This window comes from Pristis pectinata, chromosome 5 (genome assembly GCF_009764475.1).
Source record: "Pristis pectinata isolate sPriPec2 chromosome 5, sPriPec2.1.pri, whole genome shotgun sequence".
Lineage (NCBI taxonomy): Eukaryota > Metazoa > Chordata > Chondrichthyes > Rhinopristiformes > Pristidae > Pristis > Pristis pectinata.
In genome coordinates this window covers 78,478,270-78,505,922 of record NC_067409.1, presented here as the reverse complement: position 1 = coordinate 78,505,922, position 27,653 = coordinate 78,478,270, and the positions used below count along the sequence as shown (strand labels likewise).

The 27,653-nt window shown below is 38.3% G+C and overlaps 1 protein-coding gene across 2 annotated transcripts; it reads right to left on the bottom strand.

Moving 5' to 3' along the window:
- Nucleotides 1–142: 142 nt before the first annotated feature.
- pard6ga (par-6 family cell polarity regulator gamma a) lies at nt 143–27,653 on the bottom strand. Of its 2 annotated transcripts, none has more exons than XM_052017098.1 (3): nt 27,353–27,653; nt 18,462–18,684; nt 143–4,309 (listed from the first exon to the last, which is right to left on the bottom strand). In XM_052017098.1, the coding sequence occupies exons 1-3, from the start codon at nt 27,422–27,424 to the stop codon at nt 3,456–3,458; spliced, it is 1,149 nt and encodes a 382-aa protein (XP_051873058.1). In that variant the 5' UTR covers nt 27,425–27,653; the 3' UTR covers nt 143–3,455. The 2 variants fall into 2 exon arrangements, with proteins under 2 accessions (XP_051873058.1, XP_051873059.1); XM_052017099.1 differs by lacking the exon at nt 27,353–27,653 and adding an exon at nt 26,608–27,025.

Genomic DNA, 27,653 nt, shown 5'->3' with positions numbered 1-27,653 from the left:
GAGGTCATGAAGATCTAATATAAACAGCACGAGCTTGTAATATTTGTGCTTCACCATAGATCCGTGGTGTATTGCACAGGTCCTGAGCAACTTAAATATCAAAATATTTTGATAGTGGTAGAGTGTTCAAAATTGTCTTGATTAGACAATTTTAAAACTTGAATAGCTTCTTCAAGTTTGTTGTAGGGTGCCAGTGTTTTATCAGATCTTTCAGTATTCCTGTGACTTAGGCTGCTCATGATCATGCTCTTTTTTTCCTGATTCAATGGATATTAAAATTTACAAAACATTTTTAAGAGCTGGGAGCGCTGAGCAGACTCGCTCGCTGAGTCAGTAAGGCCAGCTGGCTGCCGCTCTTCCTGTGCCTGCTCACTCTCCCGTCACAGCTGTTCTTGTTCATTTCTGACTTGCAAGCAGTTCTCAGGAACAGAATGCTATTGTAACCTGGGGACTTCCTGCATATTTAAAGGCATAGATAATTTTCTAGACACAAGGCATGAAAGGGTATGGGGAGAGTAAGGGAACACGGTATTGAGACAGAGGATCAGCCACGGTCATGTGGCTCCAAAAGCTGAACGAGCTATTTTGCAGGTTTCTATCTATTTTGCAGGTTTCTATCTATTTTGCAGGTTTCTATCTATTTTGCAGGTTTCTATCTATTTTGCAGGTTTCTATCTATTTTGCAGGTTTCTATCTATTTTGCAGGTTTCTATCTATTTTGCAGGTTTCTATCTATTTTGCAGGTTTCTATCTATTTTGCAGGTTTCTATCTATTTTGCAGGTTTCTATCTATTTTGCAGGTTTCTATCTATTTTGCAGGTTTCTATCTATTTTGCAGGTTTCTATCTATTTTGCAGGTTTCTATCTATTTTGCAGGTTTCTATCTATTTTGCAGGTTTCTATCTATTTTGCAGGTTTCTATCTATTTTGCAGGTTTCTATCTATTTTGCAGGTTTCTATCTATTTTGCAGGTTTCTATCTATTTTGCAGGTTTCTATCTATTTTGCAGGTTTCTATCTATTTTGCAGGTTTCTATCTATTTTGCAGGTTTCTATCTATTTTGCAGGTTTCTATCTATTTTGCAGGTTTCTATCTCTACTACAGATAGAATTACACTGGTAGAATCACAGACATGAACATGGAACTGGAGAACCAATGATTAGATTGATAGCTAGCAAGAGTTGATGGGTGGAATGAACAATGCAAGTCAAGAAACGGAGTTAAATAACCTCAAGTACAAAAAGTAGAAATAAGAAGGGTGACAGGGAGGGATGAGTGCAGGGTGGGATTTGTAAACAAAGAGAAATTTTAAGTCAAAGCATTGCTTGATCAGGACCCAGAATGAAAAGATTTAAAGGGATTCCAAAATTCAGTAGAGGTTTGGGAGACATAGTCTAATCAGTCTAGTCTTGAACATACCCTCTGACATACATCTACAAATACCCAAATATTTGGAACGCAAGAATAAAGATATTGCTCCTCATTTCAATACCAAGGGCCAATCCTTTATCCCAAAACTTACAAATGCTCTAACCAGAAGAAACAGTCTCTCTAGATCTACCCTGCCATGCTCTGAGAATTCTTTAAGTTGACCTTCCTTGTCTAAATTCCATGCTAGGCTCACATATTCAACCTCTACTCACTTTACAAGATCCTCAATCAGGGAACAGGTGAAATAAAAAAGCAGAAGGAAACAAAATTGGGAATTTGATGGTGCAAGTCAACATAAAAGAAACTGACAAATAACAAAGGGTAATAAGAAACATTTACTAGTACACAAATAGCAGCAACAGAAAGGTAGTCATGAAGGAATGTAAAATAGCAAGCTATTTCGGAAGTACTTAAGACTCCATACAGATGAACAACGGCGAATGATTAACAGTAGGACATCAGAAGACAGCAACAGCAGACAAATGCAGTTGATGAATGGGCCCATATATTTTGTGATATCTTTCAATATAGATAAATGCACAGGTAGAAATGTACAAATATCCTGCAGAGCTATAGAATGAAGGCCAAAAAAATTATTTGGGTGTCACTCTAGAAGAGCCATTACAAATTGTTAACCAGTGGTGCAAGGTGGTTCTTGAAACCAGGAAACACAAATATTTTTTTCTTATTTCCTTACAACATAGAAGGCCACGCCATCCCATTCAGTCATTGGCAATTCACAGAGCAACCCCATTCCCCACTTAAGTGCTTCAAATTAGAGATCACTTTCATTTAAAGTGTCAGCTCAAAGTTGATGAAATCACTGAGAATTATGCACAGCTGTCAAAATGAGAATAAATGCACAGTCCAGTATGTTATTGCAAACTGAAATTTTTTTGTTGCAGCATAATGATGCTTCAGCAAACATCCATTGTCCATTTGTACCCTCACTGAAGGACCAATTAGAACTTGCAATGAAGAAAAAGGCACTGAAAACTCCCCTTAAAGAATTAAAAGAAATATAAAGTTACATATGAATGAAATAATGATAATAATTTTCCAGTACAAAGTATAATACTGGTTTCCACATATTGTATTAGTAGGTAAACAGGTGCATTGACAACCATTGCAGATACAAAAATAGATACCCCCACATAAGAGTATGCTTTACATATAAAAATTGAAATGTATACACTATAAAATACCATAAAATGATTTACAGCCAAATTTAAGAGACTCAGATGACAACTGCACTTTGGTCAAGCTTTGTTTATATCACCTTAAGCTCCAGATCATTCATTCTTAGGTATCCATTATTTTCTACATACTACCAACTGTCACTATCTCCTACTTGCTGATAGAGTACTATTATTTTCAGCTCCAAAAAGTTTTTCTAAAGACACATTGCAGAGGTACTTAACATTTGCCGTGACTAATCTCCAAACATATTTAACATTAAAACTTACAAATGAAAACATAGGACATGAATACCAAATTGGCCATTTTATGCTGAAATATATTTAACTGCAGTGGGAAATTCCAAATGTTATTACTTACCGCTGCTTCAAATTGTCTTAAGGGCTTCCAGATTGTATTTATGTATGGATTAACAGCTGTAATGCCCAGAAACATGCTTGAAGAATCTAGGTAATGTAAAATTATTACTACAAATTTCTGTTCGTATCTAGCAAGTGGTGCTATACAACACAATCATTTCTGCCCATAGGATAGCACCATGATTAATTTAGTTTAAAATAATTTGGTATTGTGCTTTTCCAAGTCAAAGTACATTGACTAAAAACCTCAGGATTTAAAATAATTTATGGCTCTGTGACCTATTTATCAACAAGATTTGAGTAACAGTATTTGCCTTCAAACATATTAGGCATTCATAGAAAAACTTGACATACCAAATTCCAGTAAAAATAGTAAATGTTCCCAAAAATTACAGAAATTAAAAACAATGAAATGCAACTAAATTCATTATTCTCTGCTGGCACTCCACATCAATCTGAATCAAACTTTCAAAGTGTTATGACTGTTCCATCTTCTTCAATGCCTCCTCTACTGAGAGCTAGACTATGCCTTGCCTCAGCTTTGATTGCAGTTAGTGTTTTCAATATATTTCCTTTGTTTTCTCTAATGGAATCATTGAATGCCAGTTCCTTCTGTAGTCTCTGACTAAGATTACCAATGTTTGTTCGAGAAGTGGTGAAGGATGAAGACAGTAATTTAAATGGAATGCTCTGTGGGTCATCAGTTCCTTCAATAATAATGTCAGCTTCCTCATCACTTTCATCTTCAGGATTATAGTTCTGCATCATATGGGTAGAGGATAGGCTATGGTGACTGGTTGTACTATCGTTTGAATGGCCAGAGCTGCCAGACATTCGACTGCTGCGAATGACATTGTTCCTCTGGTTCACTGGTTTTACTGTGATGATGAGGTTGTGACTGTTGGCAATCATCATGTCTGTAACTTGATCAAGAGTTTTTCCCATCACCTCAATCCCATTTACCTCGAGGACTTCATCATTAACAGCAAGGAGCCCTGTACTTTCAGCTAAACCTCCAGGTACCAGCCTCGAGATGAAGATACCTGGAACTTTTTCTAACCCATGTGCAGTCACCCTCACACTAGTGCCATCTCGAATGTAGAATCCCAAGGGTTTCTCACATCCATGTTTGTACAATCGGACTCTCCTGTGAGTTTCAGGCAGAATATCCACATCAATAATAGAAGAAACAGGTCTGAAGTCTTGAGGAATACTAATAGTGAGGTGAACACGCTTTCGGAGTGTATCAGTTCGGAGACCTCCCAAAGGTTTCTTCTTTCTTGTCAATGAATCTGTGCCAAAGAGATCGTAATCTACCTCTTCTGAAAAAGATTCAAAAGCAAAAACATTTTCTGAAAAGATTCATTCTTAAAATTGTGCATCGTGTAAAGAACAAATCTTTCCTTTTTAAAAAAAGTATCAACGTTTCTTTTAGAGATTCTGAATAGGGAGGCATTTTAATTTCACAAACCTGATATTCAAGCTACTTTAAACATATTTCAAGTCAAACTGGTTGCTATGTAGACATTTCAGAAGTGGTAATTAAATATCAATTAGAATTCACAGCAATACAAATTAGACAAGGAAAGTATTAGCAAAAATGTGCTGCAATTCCAATTAAATCAAAATTAATTTTATGCCTTACAGTCAAAATGTAATAAAAATGAACTTGCTCAAGGCCCACCTCCTTTAGTTTTAACATTTTACATTAATGAGGAAAGCTTACACAATAGGAAAGTCTTTTTGCTATCACAATTATGACTAGTCTGGAGTAGAACAAGTGATATTGGGACAATATGCTAATAACATTAACAATTAAAAACAAAAGTTAATAAAGATAAAATTAAAACATTAAAAGCTTGAACACTTGAAAACAATAAGATATTTCTAAATATATGCAAGTTAACAATTTACTCAATTCAACAGTGTTAATTGCTTGAAACTCACCCCTGCCCTCAAAGCCATTCCTGTCCATTGAACTGAATGGGGTTGCTGACCTGTGCCAGTCTAACCATACCAAAAAAATAGCTGCTAAAGTGCTCAATGTTCAATGTCTTCAAAACAAAATAGCTTCAAATGATATCCGATGTAAGCAAATTTTACAGACCAATAGAGACAGAAAAGTCTTAAAATTATTACACCACTTTATCTGATTTTTAAATTCTTGAGAGCAATTTAATGTTGTTCAACTAGTATAACAGTATGGATTTATTCACATATAGAACTAGGCATTAATTTCTCTCTCTACTTTTGCAGTGCCTGACAGGTGGTTTGTGGAGTATATCCCAAGTCTGGCCCCTTAGATATTTTTGTCTGGCTCACCCCAGAGCCTCTGACGTGGTTGTAAGCAATAGGTAGGTGCTGCCTACCTCTCCTGTAAAGATGTATAATGAATCTAATTTATTTTATTATATAAACGATTTACATGGTGGGAGCAGATTTGGTTCATATCCAAACCTGCACAAACTCACCATCTATTGGGTTGCCTATCAGGCACTGCTGAATCTCTCCCCAATAATGGACAGACTCCCTATTAGAATTTCAAAACAGAGCAGCAAATAAGCCATTGTTATACTGTACGCTAACCAGTTGTTGCTCTGTTATCAAGTCTTTATGCTGCACATATTGTGACATATTAAGGACATTGACTTGTGTGTGGACCTGTATTAGAAAGATTCCATCTGGATACTGAAATAACTTTTAACCATGTGTGAGGTGGTAATGAAAAAAATCCTGATTGTGAGACTTGGCAAAACCATTGCTTGCAGTTAACCCAGAGATCATGGTTGTATTTCAATTTTTTTTGGTCAGACATGATGAAATGAGGGTGGGACTAAAGTGTTCAACTTGGGTGGAGTATAGTACATAGATTAACACTAGTCCAAATAGTCCTGGAAGAGCGCAATGTAAATTGAAATGCAATTACAATTTGTACCTGCTTTAATAATTAAAATATAACAATTTGTAAACCTGTGAATATTTTAAAATCAAAAAGAGATGCCAGTTGAACAAAAAACATTTATTGTGTGTCCTGGGCTGACAAGGATTGTGTAATCGTTTCAAGCTATCATGCTGTTAAAATACAGAAGTGCCAGTCATAATTCACTGGATTTTTGCCTTCTTGTTGTTTGATAACAACCTGAATAGAAACCAGACTGTTATCAGGCTCTAGGATGCATCTTCACACAGGTGACGATAAGTATCAGTAACTGGTTATGCACGGTCAAAGTAAGTTATATATTTTAACAAGAGTGGCTTGAACTGCCAATCTACCATGAGAAAGTTGGGGCCCCAATGCAAACTCGAGCAACATCAGTACACCTTCTGTCTGGCACATTGTCGCCCTCAGGATTTGGTATCAAATTCAAAAATTTCAGACAATTCACTTTTCCTGTTTGCTTCAGAACTGCTGCAGAGTTATTCATCTAAAATATTAATCTGTAATATTTGATGATACACACTGCAGCCACTGTGTGCAAGTGGAGGAATGAATATTTAGGATGGTGGATGGGGTGCCAATCAAGCCAGCTGTTTTGCCAATAGTGTTGAGCTTCTTGAGAATTGCTGATGTTGCACTCATTGAAGCAAGTAGAGCGTATTCCATTAAGCTCCTGATTTGTGCCTTGCAGATGGTGGGAAGACCTTGGAGTGTCAGCAGGTGAGTTGCATGCCATATGATTCCCAGTCTCTCATTGCTATTGTATGTAACTGATCCAGTTGACCTCCAGGACATCTATGGTGTGGAATTGTGATGATAATGTCACTGAATATCAGTGGTAGGTGGTTAGATTTTCTTTTCTCGGAAACTGTCATTGCCTGGCACTTTTGTGGCACAAACATTATTTGCTACTTATAGTTCATGCCTAAATGTTGTCCAATAGAACAAATGATTGAGGAACTGAATAGAAAACAGCAGATAGAAATTAGATGATCTGACCTTGATTAAAGATGCATAGATATCAAGGTGACCCAACCAAAGTATCAATTATCAAGAACTCTTACTGGAAGAAATCTAATTTACAAGATTTCACCTAGGAGGATTAGTCGGTTTGGATTATGAAGGAATCATCCAGCCCAAAACAAATAACAGTGATACAATAACTTCAGAAACACATTTTAAATGTTAATCCAAGAGAAAAAAAATTGTATAAAAATGACAATGTTGTTAAAAAGCTACTATTGAAGTTCTGTTTAAGGATGCTCATGAGTAGGCATTGTGGCCAAGTTTGCAGATGATACAAAGATAGGTGGAGGGACAGGTAGTGTTGAGGAGGCAGGGAGTCTGCAGAAGGATTTGGAGAGTAGGCAAAGAAGTGGCAGATGGAATACAGTGCAAGTAAGTGTGGGGTTATGCACTTTGGTAGGAAGAATAAAGGCGTAGACTATTTTCCAACTAGGGAGAAAATTCAGAAATCGGAGATGCAAAGGGACTTGGGATTCCTAGTTCAGGATTCCCTTAAGATTAACTTGCAGGTTAAGTCAGTAGTACAGGCAGCAAATGTAACATTAGCATTCACTTGGAGAGAATTAGAATATAACAGCAAGGATGTACTGCTGAGGCTTAATAAGACATTGGTCAGACAGCATCTGGAATATTGAGAGAAAGTTAGGGCCCTGTACCTAAGGAAAGGTATGCTGGTCCTGTAGAGGGTCCAGAGGAGATTCACAGGAATGATCCTAGGAAGGAAAAGCTTAACATGAGGGGCATTTGATGTCTCTCGGCCTGTAGTCCGATCGAGTTCAGAAGGATGAGGGGTGATCCAACTGGAACCTATTGGATACTGAAAGACCTGGATAGAGTGGATGGAGAGGATGTTTCCATTAGTAGGAGAGTCTAGGATCTGAGAGCACAACCTCAGAATAAAGGGATGACCCTTTAAAACTGAGATGAGGAAGTATTTCTTTAGCCAGAGAACAGTGAGTCTGTGGGATTCGTTACCACAGTGAACTGTGGAGGCCAGGCCATTGGGTGTATTTAAGGCAGAGATTGATAGGTTCTTGATTGGTAAGGGAATTAAGGGGTATGGGGAGAAGGCAGAAGAATGGGAATAATTGAATGGCGGAGCAGACTCGATGCTGCTCCTATAACAACCTATGAATACACGAAGTGGAAGTATTGCTAGAAGTATGGATTGTTAGAAGCTTGTGTGCTGACAAAGACTGTGTCTGCATTAAATCTCTAACTAAAGAGCAGGAGTGCTCTGATATTTTTATAGATCCAGGAGAATAAAAATGATAGGAGGAAAACGATAAAAACTACCATCCCAAGTTATTTTGTTTTGTCTGCTTGCAGATACTCTGCCAAGAAGTCGTGATACCACCAAGGATTTACCACACCATAAAGCTGGGCAGTGCCAGTCTTGGGTCATCAGCTCAGGATGCTCATGCTACTTCAAACCAGTTGTGTCACAAACAAAACTGGTCTTGCAGAAGAATGGAAATTACTCTGGGTTATAAAAATATCTATAATGTAACATTTAAATCATAGAAAGTAAGGAGCTTGAGAACACTGAAGAAATCTACAAAAGCCACTACAAAACAATGTTTATTATCTACTTTAGAAACCTAACCTATTGCTGTTCTTTCCCAGCTTGGAAACTTTTTCCCCCCTCGACAATGCATCATTAACTAACAATCAAATAATGCAATAATCACAGAGTCTCAATCAAAAAAGATCTGCCTGTATCATGAATGAAGTTTGCTTGAATCATAGAATGGTAACAGTATAGGAACATCCCTGTTCTGTCCATCAATTCCATGCTCGCTACTTGCAAAGCAAGGCACCTAGGCCCATTCTCCCACCCCCTTCCTGCAACCTTGAATTTTTTTTTAAAAAAAGTATGATTTAATTCCATGTTAATTGAATTTGCTGTCACCTTACAGAAAATGCATTTGGGATGCTAATCACTTGCCATGTAAAAAGAACTTCTCTCATTTCAGCTTTGGCTTTTTTGCCACTTTGTGTTTGTCTTCTCAAGTTCTCGACCCTCTCATCAATGGAAACTTTCTCACTCATCAATATTCATTATTTTAAGCACTTCTACATCATTTCTCAATCTTCTTTGCATTAAGGAAACCAAGCCTTTACAATATGAAGCTACTTCACAAAATGAATACAGCAATCATATGAAACAAGTATTAAACACTGATGACCTTCTACTTTAAATACTTTTGGAATAAATTACATCAGCAGAAAGTCACTTGATCTTACTTCAAAAAGTCCTAGCATTGAGACTGAGGGGCAGGGACAGTTGATTGGAGGATTTTCATGCACGCTGTATTTTACCACAATTCTCTAATAAGTTTAAAAACTTCACAATGAATCACTTTGAAATGGATGGACTTGTACATGTAAATACTGCAATCACTTTAAACAGCATCCACTATAGAAGACAATTAAAAAATGTGTAGTTATGGCTGTAATGAAGCTCAACTTTGTGGGAAAAATTATTGTACCTGCTCCTGTAGGTGATTTAGTTATGTTTTCTGGAGCATTAACAATCTTTTAGCTCAGAATGTCACAGTTTCCCTCTGGTCAATCGGTTTGTGAGCTTGAGTTCATAATTTAGATCGATACTTGTATAGTTCTGAGGGAGAATTTATTTCCTGAGGTGCCATTTGTTAAACATTGGCTAACTCAGCATTTCAACTTGCGAGTCGCCATGGGCATCTTGAGCTCTTTAGTATCATCTGTCTTCACATGTGTATTGATTAAAGACCCTTGAAGGCAAAGGAAAGCATTCCCCTGGTATGCTGGCTAACTTCACATGCTAACAGTTATCAAAAGACATAGGTCAGCATTAAAGTTGAAACTGGACAATAGACTGACAAAGTTAAAACTGATACACAAATGCAAGTTCTCCTTTATCATCAGTTACAAATTTTCTCAAGTTGAATATGTTTTAGATGTCATTGTAAGCTGCACATCATTTGGACTTTAGGATACCAGGAAATGAGGAGAAGGATTAGGACAAATGGGTTTGCTCCCCAGGAGCTGGTGTGGACCTGGTGGCTGAATGGCCTTCTTCTGCATTGTTATAAGTACAAGAAAATGTAACACAGCAAGAGGGTTGCTGATTATGTTAATGGAAATTTCAAAGAGTTTAGTTCTGCACTTCAAATAGTAACATGACAGAGGGAAACATTTTGATATGATAAACCATGAAATGAATACTTGCAATATACACTTACAATAAGGCTGCATGAAATATATTTATAGTTCAAAAAAAAAGCTTTTCAAACAATTAACTGCCGTATTTCAAGTTCAAATCCAAACATGCCGAAGTCTGTACTTTCAAGCATATTCTTCTCCAAAACACAAGCAGCTGCAGTCTTTACAATGCAAATCTAAACCTGTAAGTTTATTTCATGTCATTACTTGTTTTAGCATTGAACCAATCACATCCATTACATTCCCTCTAGCAACTTTTCATAAACAAGGGATCGACAAACATACAAAGAACATGGAATCCACACAACAGTATAGTTTCCACACAAATGGAATTCAAGTCAAAGAGTAATTAATTTAAGTGATTCTATAGAAATATGAAAATATGAATGTTTCGACAGAAACAATGTTTCAAAACTCATATGCAAAATATTCTACACTTGTGGGATAGGTGGGGGAGGATAGGCAGAAGAGGAGATTTTTCCTACAGATGCTTTAGGCGATAAAAAGCTCAAGATGCCCATGGCAACTCAAATTGAAAAACTGAATTAGCCTATGTTTAATGCAACACAGCACCATGATAAACAAGACTATATTGGGAATGGGTGCCCAGAAGACCATTATGAGGCTGATTGCCACTTAAGTTGCCCACCATTGCTCACTGAGGAGACCTTCTAGTGTTTTGCAAAAATCGCCAATTCACCTTTTCCAGTTGACTGAGTAAACCAGGTTTTGCAGAGGGTTCCAAGTAAATTACCTTTGATGGTGGTTTGAAGTAGATTTTAAAAAAGATATTGGCAGACTTTCATGGACTCCTCACCAAGATTTCAGCATTATTAACGTTTCTTCCAGAAATTCTGTAAGGATTTCACCAAGGACAACCAAACAATTAAGGCTTAACACCAGACTATTAATCTACCTTCTTGGGTCAATAGGAGAAAAGTAGTACAGTAAACTCTTGTTTACCATGTACAGAAGTTCTGGATGCATAAATACAACTGGCAAAAAATTTCTAAGGAAATTAAGCAGAAATGTTAAGCTCAAATAGTAGATTTTATTTTGTATTTTTAGATTTTAGATTGTATTTTTATTCACAAAATAAGTGTGAAAAGATATTATTTTATTTACATTTATACATAAGGGCATTTATTAATACTGATTAGTCTTAAAATATAGAACTGCATGCAAAGCATTTCCCATGGACACAGAAGTCTGAGAGTATACTGTACTTAGTATTTGGGACTTCTGTAGGGGCACCTCCTTGAGCTGCAGGATATGGGAAGAGGACACAAAGCAAGGTTAAGTCGCACTAGATGTTGCGGGATAGAGACAAGAGGGCACAATCCTATGTTTTCTCCCTCCCAACTTGTTAGTACAGTATCATTTAGTTCACATGTTCACACTTTCACCAGAAATAGCCCCTTAACATCTCTCTCTCAATCTATTGTGGTTTGATATCTTGAATGACAGCAAGTCAGGTTTCTGTTGCAGTTAAGTATTTTATAGAAGACAATGCTTTTCTTTCTACCACAGTTGACTAATCTGGGATAGTAACACAGATGCTATATTTATATATTCCAATATATTCAAAATGCAACATATGTTGGGGAAGTGTGGCGACACTTGCAGGCTGCCCCCAGAACATTCTACGCAAAGGTGCATTTCACTGTGTTTCGATGTACATTTGACTAATAAAGAAATCTTACAGTATCTTATATGTAGTCATTGCTGTGTCTAATATTCCCATTAATAGCTTTTCCAAAATGAAATACATTTTCTAGTGAAATAAGGTACCAGGAAAAATATTGCACTGGGGAACATTCACTGGAATAATGTAGCTGATTAAGAAACACATGCGCAGTTTCAGATGGGTAGCAGCCACATTCCTATAAGCATGCTTCATAATTTAAAACAGACTGGTTAACTTTAGGAAGCTGTCAAATTCACAAAAATTGACAGACATTACTTAAGTCAGAAACAAATGTGAAAGCTAAATCCATTCACAGTGTTTACAATTAGATAACCTTTTGTGCTTTATAAAAGGTTTACAGCAGGTGACTCCAGGTAAATAGAAATAGCACTCTGGGGGAAAATACTCTTTCATCCCTCCTCTATTCTTAGTATGGGAACACATTTTCAGGCTATAGCCCACAAATGTGAACTTGTCTTCACATATGCAAGCCATATGAGTATTGTTCACATGTAAACACAGATTATGGGTATAACTGGCTTTTTAATCTAGGAACCACAACCAAGGCGAATACTGTCCCAACTCCAAGCAGGATCAGATATCTTGAAGTTGCCTCTGAGGTTGGGACATTGAAGTAAATTATAGGGAGCCAAATAAATGTCCCAGCCAAACTCATAACAGAAAACAATGGGGGTGGGGTGAGGGGGATGTCCCTTCCTAATTCACATGACTAAGTCACATCCTAGACAGAGCACTTACATAGTAAATGGGATTTATCAAAGCAAAAATTCTGTTAAATTTGGACCTTACCTAGACATATCTGTGAGCAATTCCACTGAAACAATACTAATAGGCTGTTTCCATTACCCAATGCTAAAGAGTCAATATAATAATGTTACCTGTCTTCAGGATCCATTTGGAAGTCATTGACATATTTTATCAGTTTACCTTTTATAACTGTTCAATTAGAGTATCATATGTAAACAATTTATTTGAGGAAAGATACACAAGATATGCTGTTATCTGTTTATCCTTTCCTTGCACTTCAAACTTTTAATTGGCTCTGGAAGGTTTATTGACAAGGAAGGTTTCGGAGCACACGATAGTTCATTTTAGAGCTATATAAGCATTTAGAGGAATTACATTCCTGCTCACCAAGCTCTTAGAACAGATGGTACAATATGTTCAATTAATTGACAAGGACGTAGTCATTTCCTCATACTTGTAAGTGGACCATGTAAGTATTACACCATGTTCTGAACTTTGGTCAGTGTACCTTTTACAAAGTGGTTTCAGATTTTCTCTTGGCAAAGTCTTCAAGAGTTGAAATGAAAAATAAGCCTCAACCTTGAACTGATTTTAAAGTACAGTACCAGCCTAGCTTTTTCTTCTCTCCAAAGTATATTTATTACAACCCATTAAGAATATTTACCGGACCTAAAAGTCTGTATCACAGATTTTGAATTAATATAAAAATATTGCTTTTTTTTTAAAGAACTAGCTGAGCATAACTGAAGAAAGTGCCTTCACTGAAGCACTCAATCTCCTTACAGTGTTCCATCAATAGGCAGTGTGAACACTCACCCAGAAAACAAAATGCTTTCACTTCTGATGTTTCAATGTGCACCCGCAACTGAAGATGTGCAGCATGCAAGTTAATCCAAACCACATGCACTTAAAAATGTTGTCCTCTACTTTTGTTCACAGGCACTACTTTTTTGTCCTTGATATGTCACGTGGTCTCCTACATTATTTTCTAGATCTTGATCACACCCTTGGTCACATCTTAATCATAATCCTTTGCTGATTTACTCATCTGTTTTTTTTAAAAATCTTTTTTATAAAGCAGTATGTGGATAATAGATACTGGCTGCCTCGTACCAAGCTGCAGAATGATAATAGGACTGGGTATGAAGAGGCCCTTTCCAGGGTGAACACTGTCTACATTGGCTGCACAGTAGAGGAGTTAGTATAGCTGCTGCCTCACAGCTCCATTGACACTGCTACAATCCTGACCTCCAGTAGCACCTGTGTGGAATTTGTATGTTTTCCCTGCAAGTCTGTGGGTTTCAACTGGCTACTGTGATTTCCTCACACAACCCAAAGGTGTGTGGGTTGGCAAGGAAACTGGCACTGTAAGTTGCCCATAGTTCATAGGCAAGTGGCAGAACCTGGGTAGAGTTGATGATTAGTGTAAATGGGTGCAGACAGCCATGACTTGCAGGATCTTCAGTCTACTGTCCAAGGCTTCATTCTAATGAGAGCCAAGAACACAGGCAAACTCATCAGGATCAAGAAGGCAGAATGCCTGCTGTAAAGAATACTTTGAATATCTCAACCATGACTTCACCCTTGACCCCATTCCACAGCAACCTATTCGGACCAGCCAATGTGAGCAGGCCACATCCTAACTTACAAATGATAAGGGCTCATGAGCAGACATAACCCCCCACTGAGAAACTAAAATGCAGCAGTAAAGAGCTTTGGTCACAAATACACAATCTCAACCCTCATTTGGGGAGAAGGCCCCTGATGCTGTAATCATGACCATTTTCAAAAATGAAGACATCCAACTGTGGTAACTACAGAAGGGTCTCCCTGTTGTCTACCACAGGGAGAAGGGTCCTCAGAAACACCTTCTCCCAGTGGCCAAAGGCCTGCATTCTGAATCAGTGTGGATTTTGATCACCTCGAGACACAATGGACATGATCTTCACAGCACAACTAATTTAAGTAAAATGCAGGGAGCATCACCATACATGGCCTTTGTTGACCTCACTAAAGCCTTTGACTCCATCAGTTAGAATGGACTGTGGACCACCTTCCTCAAATTCAGCTGCACACAAAAAATCCTCTCATCTTACATTTACTTAACGCTGCAAGCCAGCCACAATACTAACCAACAGGTGTACAACAAAATTAATTTCAGTGAAGACTAGTGTCAACCAATACTACGTGAATGCCACAACACTTCTCAATCTTGGAACTGCAATTGGTTTATTGTTGTCACACATACTGAGATACAGTGAAAAACTTAGTTTTACAACCCATCCATATAGATCATTTCAAAACACAAGTACTTTGAAGTAGTTCAAGGGAAAAGCAGTAACAGAATGCAGTATCTTTCTCACCACATTACAACTCACCTCCTACAATCTTAACTTGGGACTGGAGCTAATGGGAAATTTCTTCAACCTGTACTACAGAATCAAGTTCACCCAGTAGTCAAACTGCATTTTGCAGATAACATTTGTGTTTGTGCACACTCAGAGGCCACTCGTTCATATGAGGGGATGGGCCTTGTACTTAACATCTGCAAGACCAAGGTCAAAAAATCACCTGCTCCTGCTGCACCACACTGTTCTCTGACAATTAAGTCTCACAATGAAACTCTGGAAAACGTGGCTCACTTTCCATATCATGGAAGCCACCTCAGCCAAGGCAGACATTGATGAAGTTCACCACCTCCTTTAATGGGCCAGCACAGCTTTTGGTTGATTGAGGAAAGTGGTATTTGAAGAACATCTCAGACTTGGCATAAAATTCATGGTCTACAATACAACAATGATCCTTGCCCTCTGATATGCTTCTGGGACCTGGATTACCTACAGCAAGCATCTCAAGGCATTGAAAAAAATACCAATACTACCTCTGCAAAATCCTCCAAATCCACTGGATGGATAAGTGAACTCAACATCACTGTCTTCCTCCAATTTAACGTCTCAAGCTTTGAGGCCTTAGTTAACCTCAGTCTGTTACATTAAGCAGGCCACATAGGTTGCATGCCTGACACCAGATTCATGAAACAGACACTATTTTGAACTCTGTCATAGAGTAATACAGCACAGAAACAGGCCCTTCAGCCCAACTGGCCCATGCCGACCACAGCATCCTCTCTGCTAGTCCCAGTTGCCCGCATTTGGCCCATAACCCTCCAAGCCCCTATCCAAATGCCTCTTAAATGTTGCAATTGTACTTGACTTGACCACCGCCTCTGGCAGCTCATTCCAGGTACTCACTTACCCTCTGTGTAAAGAAGTTCTCTCTCAGGTTCCTTTTAAATCTTGCTCCTCTTATCTTGTATCTGTGCTCTCTACTTTTTGACTCCCCAATGCTGGGGAAAAGACAATGACTGTCCACCTTATCCATAGCCCTCAAGATTTTATAAACTTCTTTGATGTCACTCATTTTCCTACGAGTGGCCAACCTCTTCCTATAACTCATGCCCTCTAGTCCAGGCAGCATCCTTGTAAATCTCTTCTGCACCCTCTCCAGCTTGAAAATGTTTTTCCTATAACAGGGTGACCAAAACCGTACACAATACTCCAACTGTGGCTTCACCAATGACTTATATAACTGCAACATGATATCCCTAGTCCCAAACTCAATGCCCTGACTGATGAAGGCCAGTATGCTAAACCCCTTCTTCACCAACCTGTCTACTTGCACAGCTGCTTTCAGCAAACTGTACATTTGTACTTCCAGCTCCCACTGTTGCACAACACTCGTCAGTGCCCTGCCATTCACTGTATCGGTCCCACCCTGGTTTGAATGTCCAAAATGGATCACCTCACACTTATCTAAGTTAAAAACCATTTGCCATTCCTCAACCGATCTCCCTAACTGATCAAGAACGTTTTGTAATTCATTGCAACCTGCTTCACTATCAACAAGACCCCTTAATTTAGTATCATCAGCAAACTTGCTAATCATGCCATGCACATTCACATCCAAATTATTTACATACATAATGAATAACAGGTCCCAACACTGACCCCTGGGGCACCCCATTAATCACAGGCCTCCAGTCAGAGAATCGACTTTCAACCATCAACCTCTGCTCCCCATCATCGAGCCAATTCTGAATCCACCTTGCTAGCTCTCCCTGAATCTGGATCATGGGAGGAAGTCATCAGGCAGACAGAGGAAAAGATGCAATGATGTGCTCAAAGCCTTCTTGAACAAGTGCAACATTTCCACTGCTTCCTAGAAATCTCAGGCCCATGATTGCTTATGGTGGAGGAGATGCATTTGGAATGGTATTGAGAACCTGTAGTTCCCACCTATGTTTACATTGCCCCTATTCAATTTTAAGAAAACTAGAGTACAAGAAATAGTGGTGCATAATTAAACAGAGGACCTGCATGAACAGAAGGAATGCACCTCACAAATTATCTGCCTCATCAGGCACCACCTGGTCCATTTGAGAAAGGGTCTGCAGTCCCCACATTGGCCTTATTAGCCACCAAGGAACCCACTAAACTGGAATGGAAGCAACTCCCTTGACCTCGAGAGACTGGCTAAAATGAAGGGCCAAGGTACATGGGGTGAACTTTTAAAGAAATGGTTAACGCAGTTGACGTTAAAATTTTGTGAAACTTCAATTAGTCTAAATAATTAACTCTAAAGAAATTTTTAAGTGGCACCCTTTCCCCCATAAATATTCAACAGGAGATTCATGAAGGCAAATAAAATACTGAAACAAGAATTAATGTTGTGCAACATTATGTGTTTATGTGAAACTGCTTAAAGGAGTTGTTGAATTACGTCATCTTAACAGGTGAACTAAATGAATCTGAGGGGCTGGGTTTTGGGTATTTATCATTTTCTCAGTATCTGCTTTTATTAAACAGATTGCTTTAGTCACAAAAGGTTCTGCATCCCTTTTTCCTTCTGGGTTTCTACAATATCACTTAGTCCAGATAGATCTATCCAAGTCAAAAATCACTTTCAGCAACTTTGTTAGTAGAAATGTCAAAATATTAGAGCTTGGAAACAGAAAATCTTCTCACTTTCTGCAGTAATTAGGTACCTTGCCACTTTCGTAATTCCTATTTCATGCCACCTGGTAAAGACTAGCAAATACACCATAAAAGCAGCCCAGTATTATCAGTTCAAAACAGCATTTGGAAACATAACCTCTACTAGTTAACTAGAGGTTTATAAACAAAGTTGTATCTCAATCTCAGAATAATGATCAAAGTAACAAATTCCCATTTATATGTCACCATTCAATTTTAAAATAAGGATGCTAGAGTACATTAAACAGTTAACAGGAGGCAGCAGCTCCAAGAACGGTTATTGTCTGGCAAGTAACATTTGTGTTTCAAAATGCCAGATAATAACCATCTCCATGGAGACATTTTAACCGGCTACATTTCATTCAATGCCATTACCAGCGCCAAGTCCCCCAACATCAATATCCTGGGGGTCAACATTGATTAGAAATTCAACTGGACCACTCACATAAATACTGTGGCTACAAGTGCAGGTCAGAGGCTTGGTATCTTGCAGTGAGTGACCCACCTCCTGATATCCAAGGCCTTTTCATTATCAGCTGATCTGTTATGTTGTTAAGAATCAATTTTATATTTTTAACAAATTATTTTCTATGAAACTTCATTACAAATGTTTTAGTTCTAAATATTTGGTGATTCATCTGATATAAAATCAAAGGAGCATAAGGAATGCAGAGACAAGAGGTCACAAAACCGAAATGGAGATTAAATTTCTCAGTATGGGCTTGGGGGGAGAAGGGGGGCACATAGGTAATCTTAATTACATTGCGCAGAACATAAACATTTTATTTTAATTTAATCTACTTCCAAAACCATACCTTTCCGTTGCACAAAAATTCTGAGCAATGGGTTAGCCATGGAAATGGCTTTGCAGAAGTTGTCGTTGTTGTTGATTGGAAGCAGGTCACCATGAACATCAGCATATCCAATTAATACATCCATATTGGAAATATTATGTGTATGAAGGATTAAGTTGTAGAATTCATCAAACTTTCCAGGTTTGTACCGGCATAATGAAAATCTTCGGAATTCTGCTCCAAACTGATTGAAAACAAAAATTAGAATGGCATTGTCTCAGAACACACTTAATATTACATTTGGAAATATTAAGTTAATAGGAAAATACTCATGACATCTGCATAAGAAGAACTTTAGTTCACAACTTATAGAGAAAGATATCAGTCTTTAAAGTGCTGCCGAATCAAAGAATCAAGAAATTAATTTCCTTCTTTTCCTACTCCACTCCTAATCAACTTATTTGCTTTGCATCACATTCTCATTTTTCTGATTTTTTTTATATTAGTATTCTCTTTACTTTCTTTTTGGCAACTCTTATTCTTCTTATTATACACATTTCTCACACATTTGTCCATAATTCCAAAGTTAAAAATTCTAGTGGGCATAAAATTCCAACCTAGTAAGCTATTGGCATGTTTAATAATGATTTTGTGGTCACCTGCAATGGTCATTCACAGCACAAAGATATGTTGAAACTTAACTCTTTTTATAGAGAAATTGCCACAAAATTCAAAATACAGTTTTTCAGATGCTGAATCTAAATCGTGATATGCCATATAACCCTTATTTTAAATGGTATCATTTGAAAACAGAAAAAAAGTGGTGAGTGATTAGTAATAGCTTGCCTGTGGATAACTACCAGTAGTGGTTCAAAAATTAATCCATAGACAGTCACTAGAATATTTAAAATTCTTTAGCCAAATATTGATTTTGGGTGGGGGAAAAAAGTTAAAATATGACTGATAAAAACATTAATGTTGCAGAAAATTATCTTCTCAGACACAGTCATGTCATTACTACTGCCTGAAACAATCACAAAAATGATATACAAATCTGCAAATTCCCACGTCATTCTTGGAAAACAAATAAAACTGCAGATGCTAGATCTGAAACAAAAACAGAGTATGCTGGAAAAAGTCAGCCAAAGAGCATCTGTGGAAAGAGAATGCAGTTCTCAAGGAGGGGCCATTCCTTAGAACCAAATTGCTCCAGCATTTTCTGTTTCAGTTTCTCACGCCATGCTTGTTCACCATGACATGAAATCATTTTTCAGTTGGTTATTGTTCCTCAGATTGAAAATAGATGACACGAGGAAGGTAACCTGCAAGTCTGTAGAAATTCCGAATATAGTCTCCTATACAACCAATATCTCCTCATGGGAAAGCTGCATACATGGTTCAGCTGATTTCAGTAGCAAGATTTACAGTTTCAATTTTACACTGTTAACATTCACGGGAGTCAGTTGAAAGATGAAGGTTTTGAACAGCTTCAATCAGTTGTTTGCAGTTTTGATGCACAGGTTGAGATTCTACAGTTATTGGCAAAAAAGATGGCACCCATTGTGGGTAACATTTCTGTGGCATGGCTTTCACTGTTCCTGTCATTGGTTGCTGCCACCTTCTGGCATCCAGCAACACTGAGGTTATCAAGCAGGTTGAGCAGCACGGAAAATTAAAAAACTGCAGATGCTGGAACTCTGGAACAAAACCAGAAAATGCTGGAAACATTCAGCAAGTCAGGCAATATCTGTGGAAAGGGAAACAGAAAGTCAATGTTTCGGGTCAGAGATCCTTCATCAGAACAGTTCTGACCAAGGATCTTTGACCTGAAACATTGACTCCATTTGTCTTCCCACAGAAGCAATTTGACCTGCTGAGTATTTCCAGCCCTGTTTTTGTTTGAGCAGTAAGGAATCCTCATTGATAAATGAACATGAAATAAAACAGCTCAACTTAAATAATTTTTAAGCATTTTTATATAGTACACACACAAGATTAGAAATTGAAATGCCAAGATTAAACTAATAAATGAATTCTTATTTTTAAATGCAATGAATTTTGTAATTGCGATACAAATAGTTTCAGGCAAACAATGATGTTAACGGTAGTTACAGCTTAATCCACCATTAACAAGTCACATAACTTATGCAGCCATTTGTGATATTTTCAGTATTTTTTAAGAAGAGAAAGAATAGTTTGTAAATACTTGAAAGCACTTGTCAAATCACTACAAGCACTGCATTCTTCGGAGAAGCCAAGAATAATTGATAGCAATGATGGATTCTGTTTATAACTCCATTTATAATGTTGAGTATTGACAGCTTCATTTACTTTTCACTGTAAATTCTATCACTGTAGCTTAACTATACATTGCTTGGAGCAAGAGCAAAATGGATCACCCCAAATGCATCCACTGTAGGTAGTTAGGACTGTCCTTGGAAAACCAGGAAGCATGTTTAAATCACAACTTTGACACAAATGTAGATGTAAATTTTCTGAAGTGGCATAACTGGAAAATTACATGAAATATTTTGGCAATCTTCCCAGTGTCAAAATTTAGCAAAATTTCTTTAGTCGTACTTACTTTGGAATATTAGAGCGCATGTAAAACAAACGTAAGTCATCAAACAACCTTTTCAAGACTGAAGGAAAGCACTAAACTGCTGTCTTGTTTCTTTAAAATTGCTCTTTATATATGAAAATTGATTAAATAGCTTCAAAGTTTAAATATGCGCATTCAGCACATATTAGACTATTGTCATAATGATCTATCCAAGGAGAAAACAAAAATTACACTTCACTGCAAACATTCCCAATTTCTCTGACATTTCAAAAGATCCCATAAATCTGAGGTACATGGCTTCCAGTCAAACTCAGGCACACCACAATGGGTAGACTATAATCCATTTAGGATAAATGTTATGCTTTCAACTTAATTCTTTTTTATGCTTTCTGCAGACCAAGAACTTATTCTGTTCTATTCTTCCCTTATGTCCTGTTGCTCTTTGGCTTCGTGGCAAGGGGAAAATTCAAACTGGTTTAAATCTTTCCTTGACCTATTTAACCTTTCCTGGAAGATGACTATTGGTAATCCCCTTTTTCTTTCCCACACATCATTAGCACCTGAAAGACCATATCCATTCAACAAGCAAAGCACCAACCATAATCCCACATATACTCCCTGCTTTCTTTTGATGGTCACCAAGTATTCACTGCTTCCTTCTCTATTCTTGGCAACTGAGGTTTTGAAAAATCTCTCCCAAAATGTTGCTGAGCATTTCCACTTGACAGTCACTTCGATACATTTCATGCATATGTCTTAATCTAACATGACAGCCATCCAATCTTGTCACGATTGTCATATGCTAATCCTTTCTACACAAATGTTTAACCTCATGAATACTTAATCCAAAATTAAAATACTGCAAACGTTGAATAGCTGAAATATGACCAATTATTTTTCTGAACTATTTCTAATATCTTAGTTTGACTGAACAGATTTTGAAAGCATAATTTTCCTTTACCTGAGGCAGTATTTCAAATATTATAAATTGCAGATGAAAAATTAATTTTTAAGATGTGTTTTGATAGGAAACAATATCCTATATGTTCTCCATTAAACTATTTTGTCAGTATTGCAATTGTTATAATTAAGCTACACTGATTAAAATGTTTAAAAGAATCTGGTTGCAGCTTGCAGAAATTTTTACATGCTGTTCCAATTTTCTAAAAGCATTAAATATAATAACTAAGAACTAATTTCCATATATAGAATGCAAAATGTCTAATGCAAACTTGCCACAATGTAATGACAACCTCTTGTGCTGTTTAAATTGCTATCCAACCTAATCCCATGCAGCAACATATTCATTTCTACCCCCAAAAATTTCAACAATTCAAATTTACTGTGTAATAGTTATTTAAAGATGACAGTTTCTGGAACTGATTTCATTAAAAAGCTAGTTGTTTAAATCCAAATGTCATAAATAGCAAATATTACAATTGAAACAGCCACAATTTTATAATCCTATCAGCTAACCCTGCACTAAAAACCATAATTCTCATCCAGCGTCACTATTAATTAACTCCTTCAAATACATCACATAATCAAGCCTTATATCTGCCGCAATTACTTTAATCATAAGACATTAGGAGAATAGTAGAAACTTAAAAGCTTCCATTAAAAGATAAACCGGAGATATTGTATGTGTGTGACTGGCAAAAGCAGGCTGGGACAAGCACAGGATTTTTGAAATTTAAACACAAACTAGTTTTGCAGGAACTCTCCCTTCTAAGAAATAAGACTCAGCCGCTGCACAGAATAGATAAACAAACAGTAGTAGGTATACACAAAGCAGGCAAGCAAGCAGCTCACTAAGGAAAAGGATTTTACTCAGCATTGCAAGATTGAATGCAAGGCTTTTTATGCTATTAGGAGTTATTGTTTATTAAAGCATCTTTACAGCCAATAAAGTACATTTCAAGATTTGCCACTGTTAAGAAGCAGGGTAGCCAGTATGCATGTAGCAAGCTCCTACAAATGTCACTGTGATAACAAACAGATATGCTTGTTCTATGATGTTGACAGTGATACTATCTCCCTCACTCCTTAAGGTTTATTTTTATGCCAATTCAACATTCCCTTTGTTCCACACATCCCTACCCCACCTTCTCTCCTACTGAAAACTAACTTGCATTTCTCTTTCCCAGTTCTAACAAAATCTTGTCTGTTTTTCTTTCCACAGATGCTGCCTGACCTACTGAGTTTTTCCACCATTTTCCATCTTTGTTTAGAAAGTTGTGTTTCTTCCAGAAAAGACACAAGATGTTCATTCCAGAACTTTGAACCATCAAGTTTTGTGAACTATATACATCCCGAGAACCATTGGTCAAGATGGAAACTGACAAATCAAGCCTCCACTCCTGCTAAGAAATACAACTCTATTAACCCAAAAACTAGCCACAAGGCCACAAACTGCATTTTTTTTTTACTTTTTAAGTTGTGATTTCCATTGCTTCCAATAAAAGGACATCAATAATGAGATTCCACAGTGATGCACTGAAGCAATCTTGCAGAAAGAAAGTCAATAAAGGTGACTTCTAAAAGAGAATTTAAAAAAAATCAGAATCTCTATAACTATTTGTAACTTTTATAATATGGAGCACTTCAAATAGTGAATTACGTGAGCAATAAGAGTAATTAACTACATTAAAAATCAGTCAATCTTGCAGCCCAAAACGAATATTCAATCCCAAGCAAACACCTTGAAATATACAGGTACAGTAATGTAATGTTATATTCTTCATGATAGGACAAAAAGTGGCTCAGGGAATGTACTAAATAAAAGCAGGAAATTCTGAGCATGGACCAATAAAACCATTTAACAAATAATGTAAGACTATCAATCCCAAATCATCATGTGTTGTTTACCCACACAGCATCTGTTGCTGACACAATTAATGTAGAAAATAAATACAGCAATACTAAAGAACAGTGAAAATGTTCAAGTGATATTTTTTCTTACACATCCCAGCAACATCAAATGGGAATGAGGCCAGCTACCAATTTTAGCAGAGTGAGATCATGTGCAATGTTACTTTTATGCAGTTGATTGATACTGATTAGTCTGGGATAGTCATTGTTTAGAGGTTCTGGTGTGGTGGAATCCTCCATGCAGTTAAAACAGAATAGACTCCACAAAGCAAATTAGCCCCCAGACTGATTCCTTAAGTCAGTATCCATGTAGCTATTCACTGATGGAACAGACAGACTGCAAAGATACACTAATGTTGAGGTGCCAAATTTGTGTGAATTTTTTTCAATTCAAAATTAATGGGTTAGCATGCAACACCAGCACAATAAAAAACACGTATAGGACTAGTCTAATGAGCATTGACAACAACTTGCATTTATATGGTGTTTATGTCATCGCAAAACATTCCAGAGTCCTTCACAATGGTTCATCAAATGATGTTTGATAATGAGATATTAGGATAGGTGGTTAAGAGTTTGGTCAAAGGTCTGATTTTCAGAATAACCTTGAAGTCTGGCACAAAGAGATTGGGCAGGTTGCAAACTTCAGAAATTAGGTCCCAAGCAGCTGAAGGACTAATTAAATTTGGGAATACACATACACAGCCTGAATTGGATGATTTCACAGATCTGGGAAGACTTTAGAGGGGTAAAAGGTGTAGAGATAAGACAGGTTTGGGCCATGAAGATTTGAAAACAATATGAAGAACATTTAAACTAACGTGTTGCCAGATATCAGCCAATGTGCATCAATGAACACAGGGGTTATGGATGGAACTCAGCACAAGACAGGATAAGGACAGCAGAGTTATGTTTAACAGGTTTGCGGCAGGTGAAAGGTGGAAGCCATAGAAGAATAAAATAATAAAGACATGGGTGAGGGCTTTCAATAGCGGAGATGGGTAGAGACAGGCTATGTCATGAAAGTGAGTGTATGCCATTGAGGCCCAAAATGCTTCCCAGGACCAAATAGGATGCCAAGTGAGCTTCACGTCAATGGTAGGCAAGCTATTGGAGAGGATACTGAAGAATAGGATTTATGTGCATTTGGAAAGGCATAGTCTGCTTAGGGACAGTCACCATGGCACAGGTCATGCCTTACAAACTTGGAGTTTTTTTTCTTAAGGAGGTGACAAAGGAGCTTGATGAGGGTAAGGGAGTGGACATTATCTATGTGGACTTTAAGGCATTTGATAAGATCCTCATAGTAGGTTGATTCAGAAGATAAAGATGCATTGGATCCAGGGTGAATTGCAAGTTTGGATTCAAAAATGGCTTGCCTATGGAAGGCAGAGGAGGAGTGGAAGGCTGTTATTCTGGCTGGAGGTCTGTGACCAGTTGTGTTCTGCAAGGATCGGTGCTGGGACCTCTATTGTTTGAGATATATATCAATGATTTGGATGAAAATGTAGGTGAGTGGATTAGCAAGTTTGCAGATGACACCAAGATTGGGGGAGTTGTGGCCAGTGCAAAAGACTACCAAAGAATACAGTGGAATATAGATCAGTTACAGATATATGCAGAGAAGTGGCAGATGGAGTTCCATCCAGGCAAGTGTTACACTTTAGGAGGTCAAATGAAAGGAGAAAGTATACATTTAATGGTAGGCTCCTTAATAGCATTGAGGTACAAAGGGATATTGGGGTCCAGGTCCATAGTTCACTGAAAGTGGCTACGCAAGTGGACAAGGTGGTAAAGAAGGTGTATGGCATGCTTGCCTTCATTGGTAGGGGTGTTGAGTACAAGAGTAAGGAAGTCATGCTGTAGCTATATAAAACTTTAGTCAGTATGCACTTGGAGTATTGCATGCAGTTCTGGTCACCCTATTATAGAAAGGATGTGGAGACTGTGGACTGGGTGCAGAAGAGGTTTATCAGGATGCTGTCTGGATTAGAAAGTATGAGCTAGAAGGAAAGGTTGAACAAACTTGGGTTGTTCTCCCTAGAGTGTCACTGAGGGGAGACCTGAAAGAGGTTTTTAAAATTATGAGACACATAGATAAGGTAGACAGTCAGAATCTTTTCCCCAGGATAGAAATGTCAAACACCAGAGGACATGTTTTTAAGGTTGGTTTTGGGGGGTGGGGGGGTTAAAAAGTTTAAAGGCAATGTGAGAGGCAAGTTTTATTTTTAAACGTGGAGAGTGATAGGTGCCTGGAATGGGTTATCAGAGGTAGTAATGAAAGCAGGCATTTTGGTGGAGTTTAAGAGGCTTTTAGATAGACACATACATATAAAGGAAATGGAGGGACGTGAATGATACACAGGAGAACATTTAGTATAAATTGACGCTAAGATCGACACAACATCATGGGCCGAATGGCATATTCGGTGCTGTATTTCTCTATGTTCTATTATGTCCGAAAAAGGTTCACCCTCAAAATGTGGCTAGGACAGAGGTAATAGGGTTCACCTTTCCCAATAATCAAATGATGGGAACTTCTGCTCATCTAGTGAAGTGATCAAGCGATTTCAGAGCAAGCAGCAACATGCTCATCGTTAAAAGCTCCCACTTCAAATACAACCATAAAAACACACAGACGTCGATATTGCGCAAGATTACATCCAACAAAACCCATCTGGAAAGCAACATCAACCATTGTCATCCGGGTGAACAAACAGAAAATCTCTTTACCCAATTTTCACTGCAGCTGATCCTGAAAAGACAGGTCTCAAAAATTCCTCAGGGGCTGGGAGAAGACACGATAGAGACAGAGGGGAACAACTCTCTCCAACTGCCGAAACGTTGTCCGTTTCTCCCTCCGCCGGCGCTGCCTGACCTACTCAGTTTTGCCCGCACCTTTTGTCTTTGCTTCAGATTCCCAGTATCAGATTCTCAACGGGTTCCAGATGTTGCCCTTCAACTTTACAAGCACGATGCAGAGAAGTCTCAACAGTTTTGTCTCAAGCAAAAAAAATCACTGCTAGAGGAACTCAGGAGCAATAAGCAATCTGCTGGAGGAACTCAGCGGGTCAGGCAGCATCTGTGGAGGGAAATAGACCCTGCATCTGAATTTTCGACCCGAAATCCCCCCCCCCAACATGCTGCTCGACCCGTGGAGTTCCTCCAGCAGTTGGTTTGTTGCCCCAGATTCCAGCATCTGCAGTCTCCCTTGTGTGTCCAGTTTCGTCTCAAAACTTCCCCCGACTGGTGAAATCCCACTACGGAATGACGATGGGGGGGGGGGGGGGGGGAAGCGACGAGGTTGCGTTATTTTTTTCCCCTCGCCCTCTTCCCCCCCCCCTCCCCCGGCGCGGTTGAAGCATAAAGGTGCGCTACGCATTTAAACATTAAAGGTGCGCTACGGATTTAAGCATAGGCGCAACAAGTGGCGTCCCCATTGCTGCCCCCCCGGCCGAAGGAAGGCCCTCTCACTCACCTTACTCTTCACTTCCACCGCCACCCTCTCAAAGCCCCTCAGCGAGCCCGATTTGCTGTAACTTTTGCTCATTTTTAAGAATTTTACTTTTGTTGCCTTGCCCTCTGGGGTCGGCGCCGCCTATTCCCGGTTGGATGAGGGGGGGGGGAGGAGTTTGTGCTGTGATTGAGACGCTCCCGCTCTCTCCGACCGAAATCCGAACGCGTTCCGGAGGGACGAACCGTCGGCACCGATCCGACCCGCCCCGCCGCCAGCACTCTTCTGCTCCCTCCCTCCGACTCCCGCGACGTACTCGCCGCGC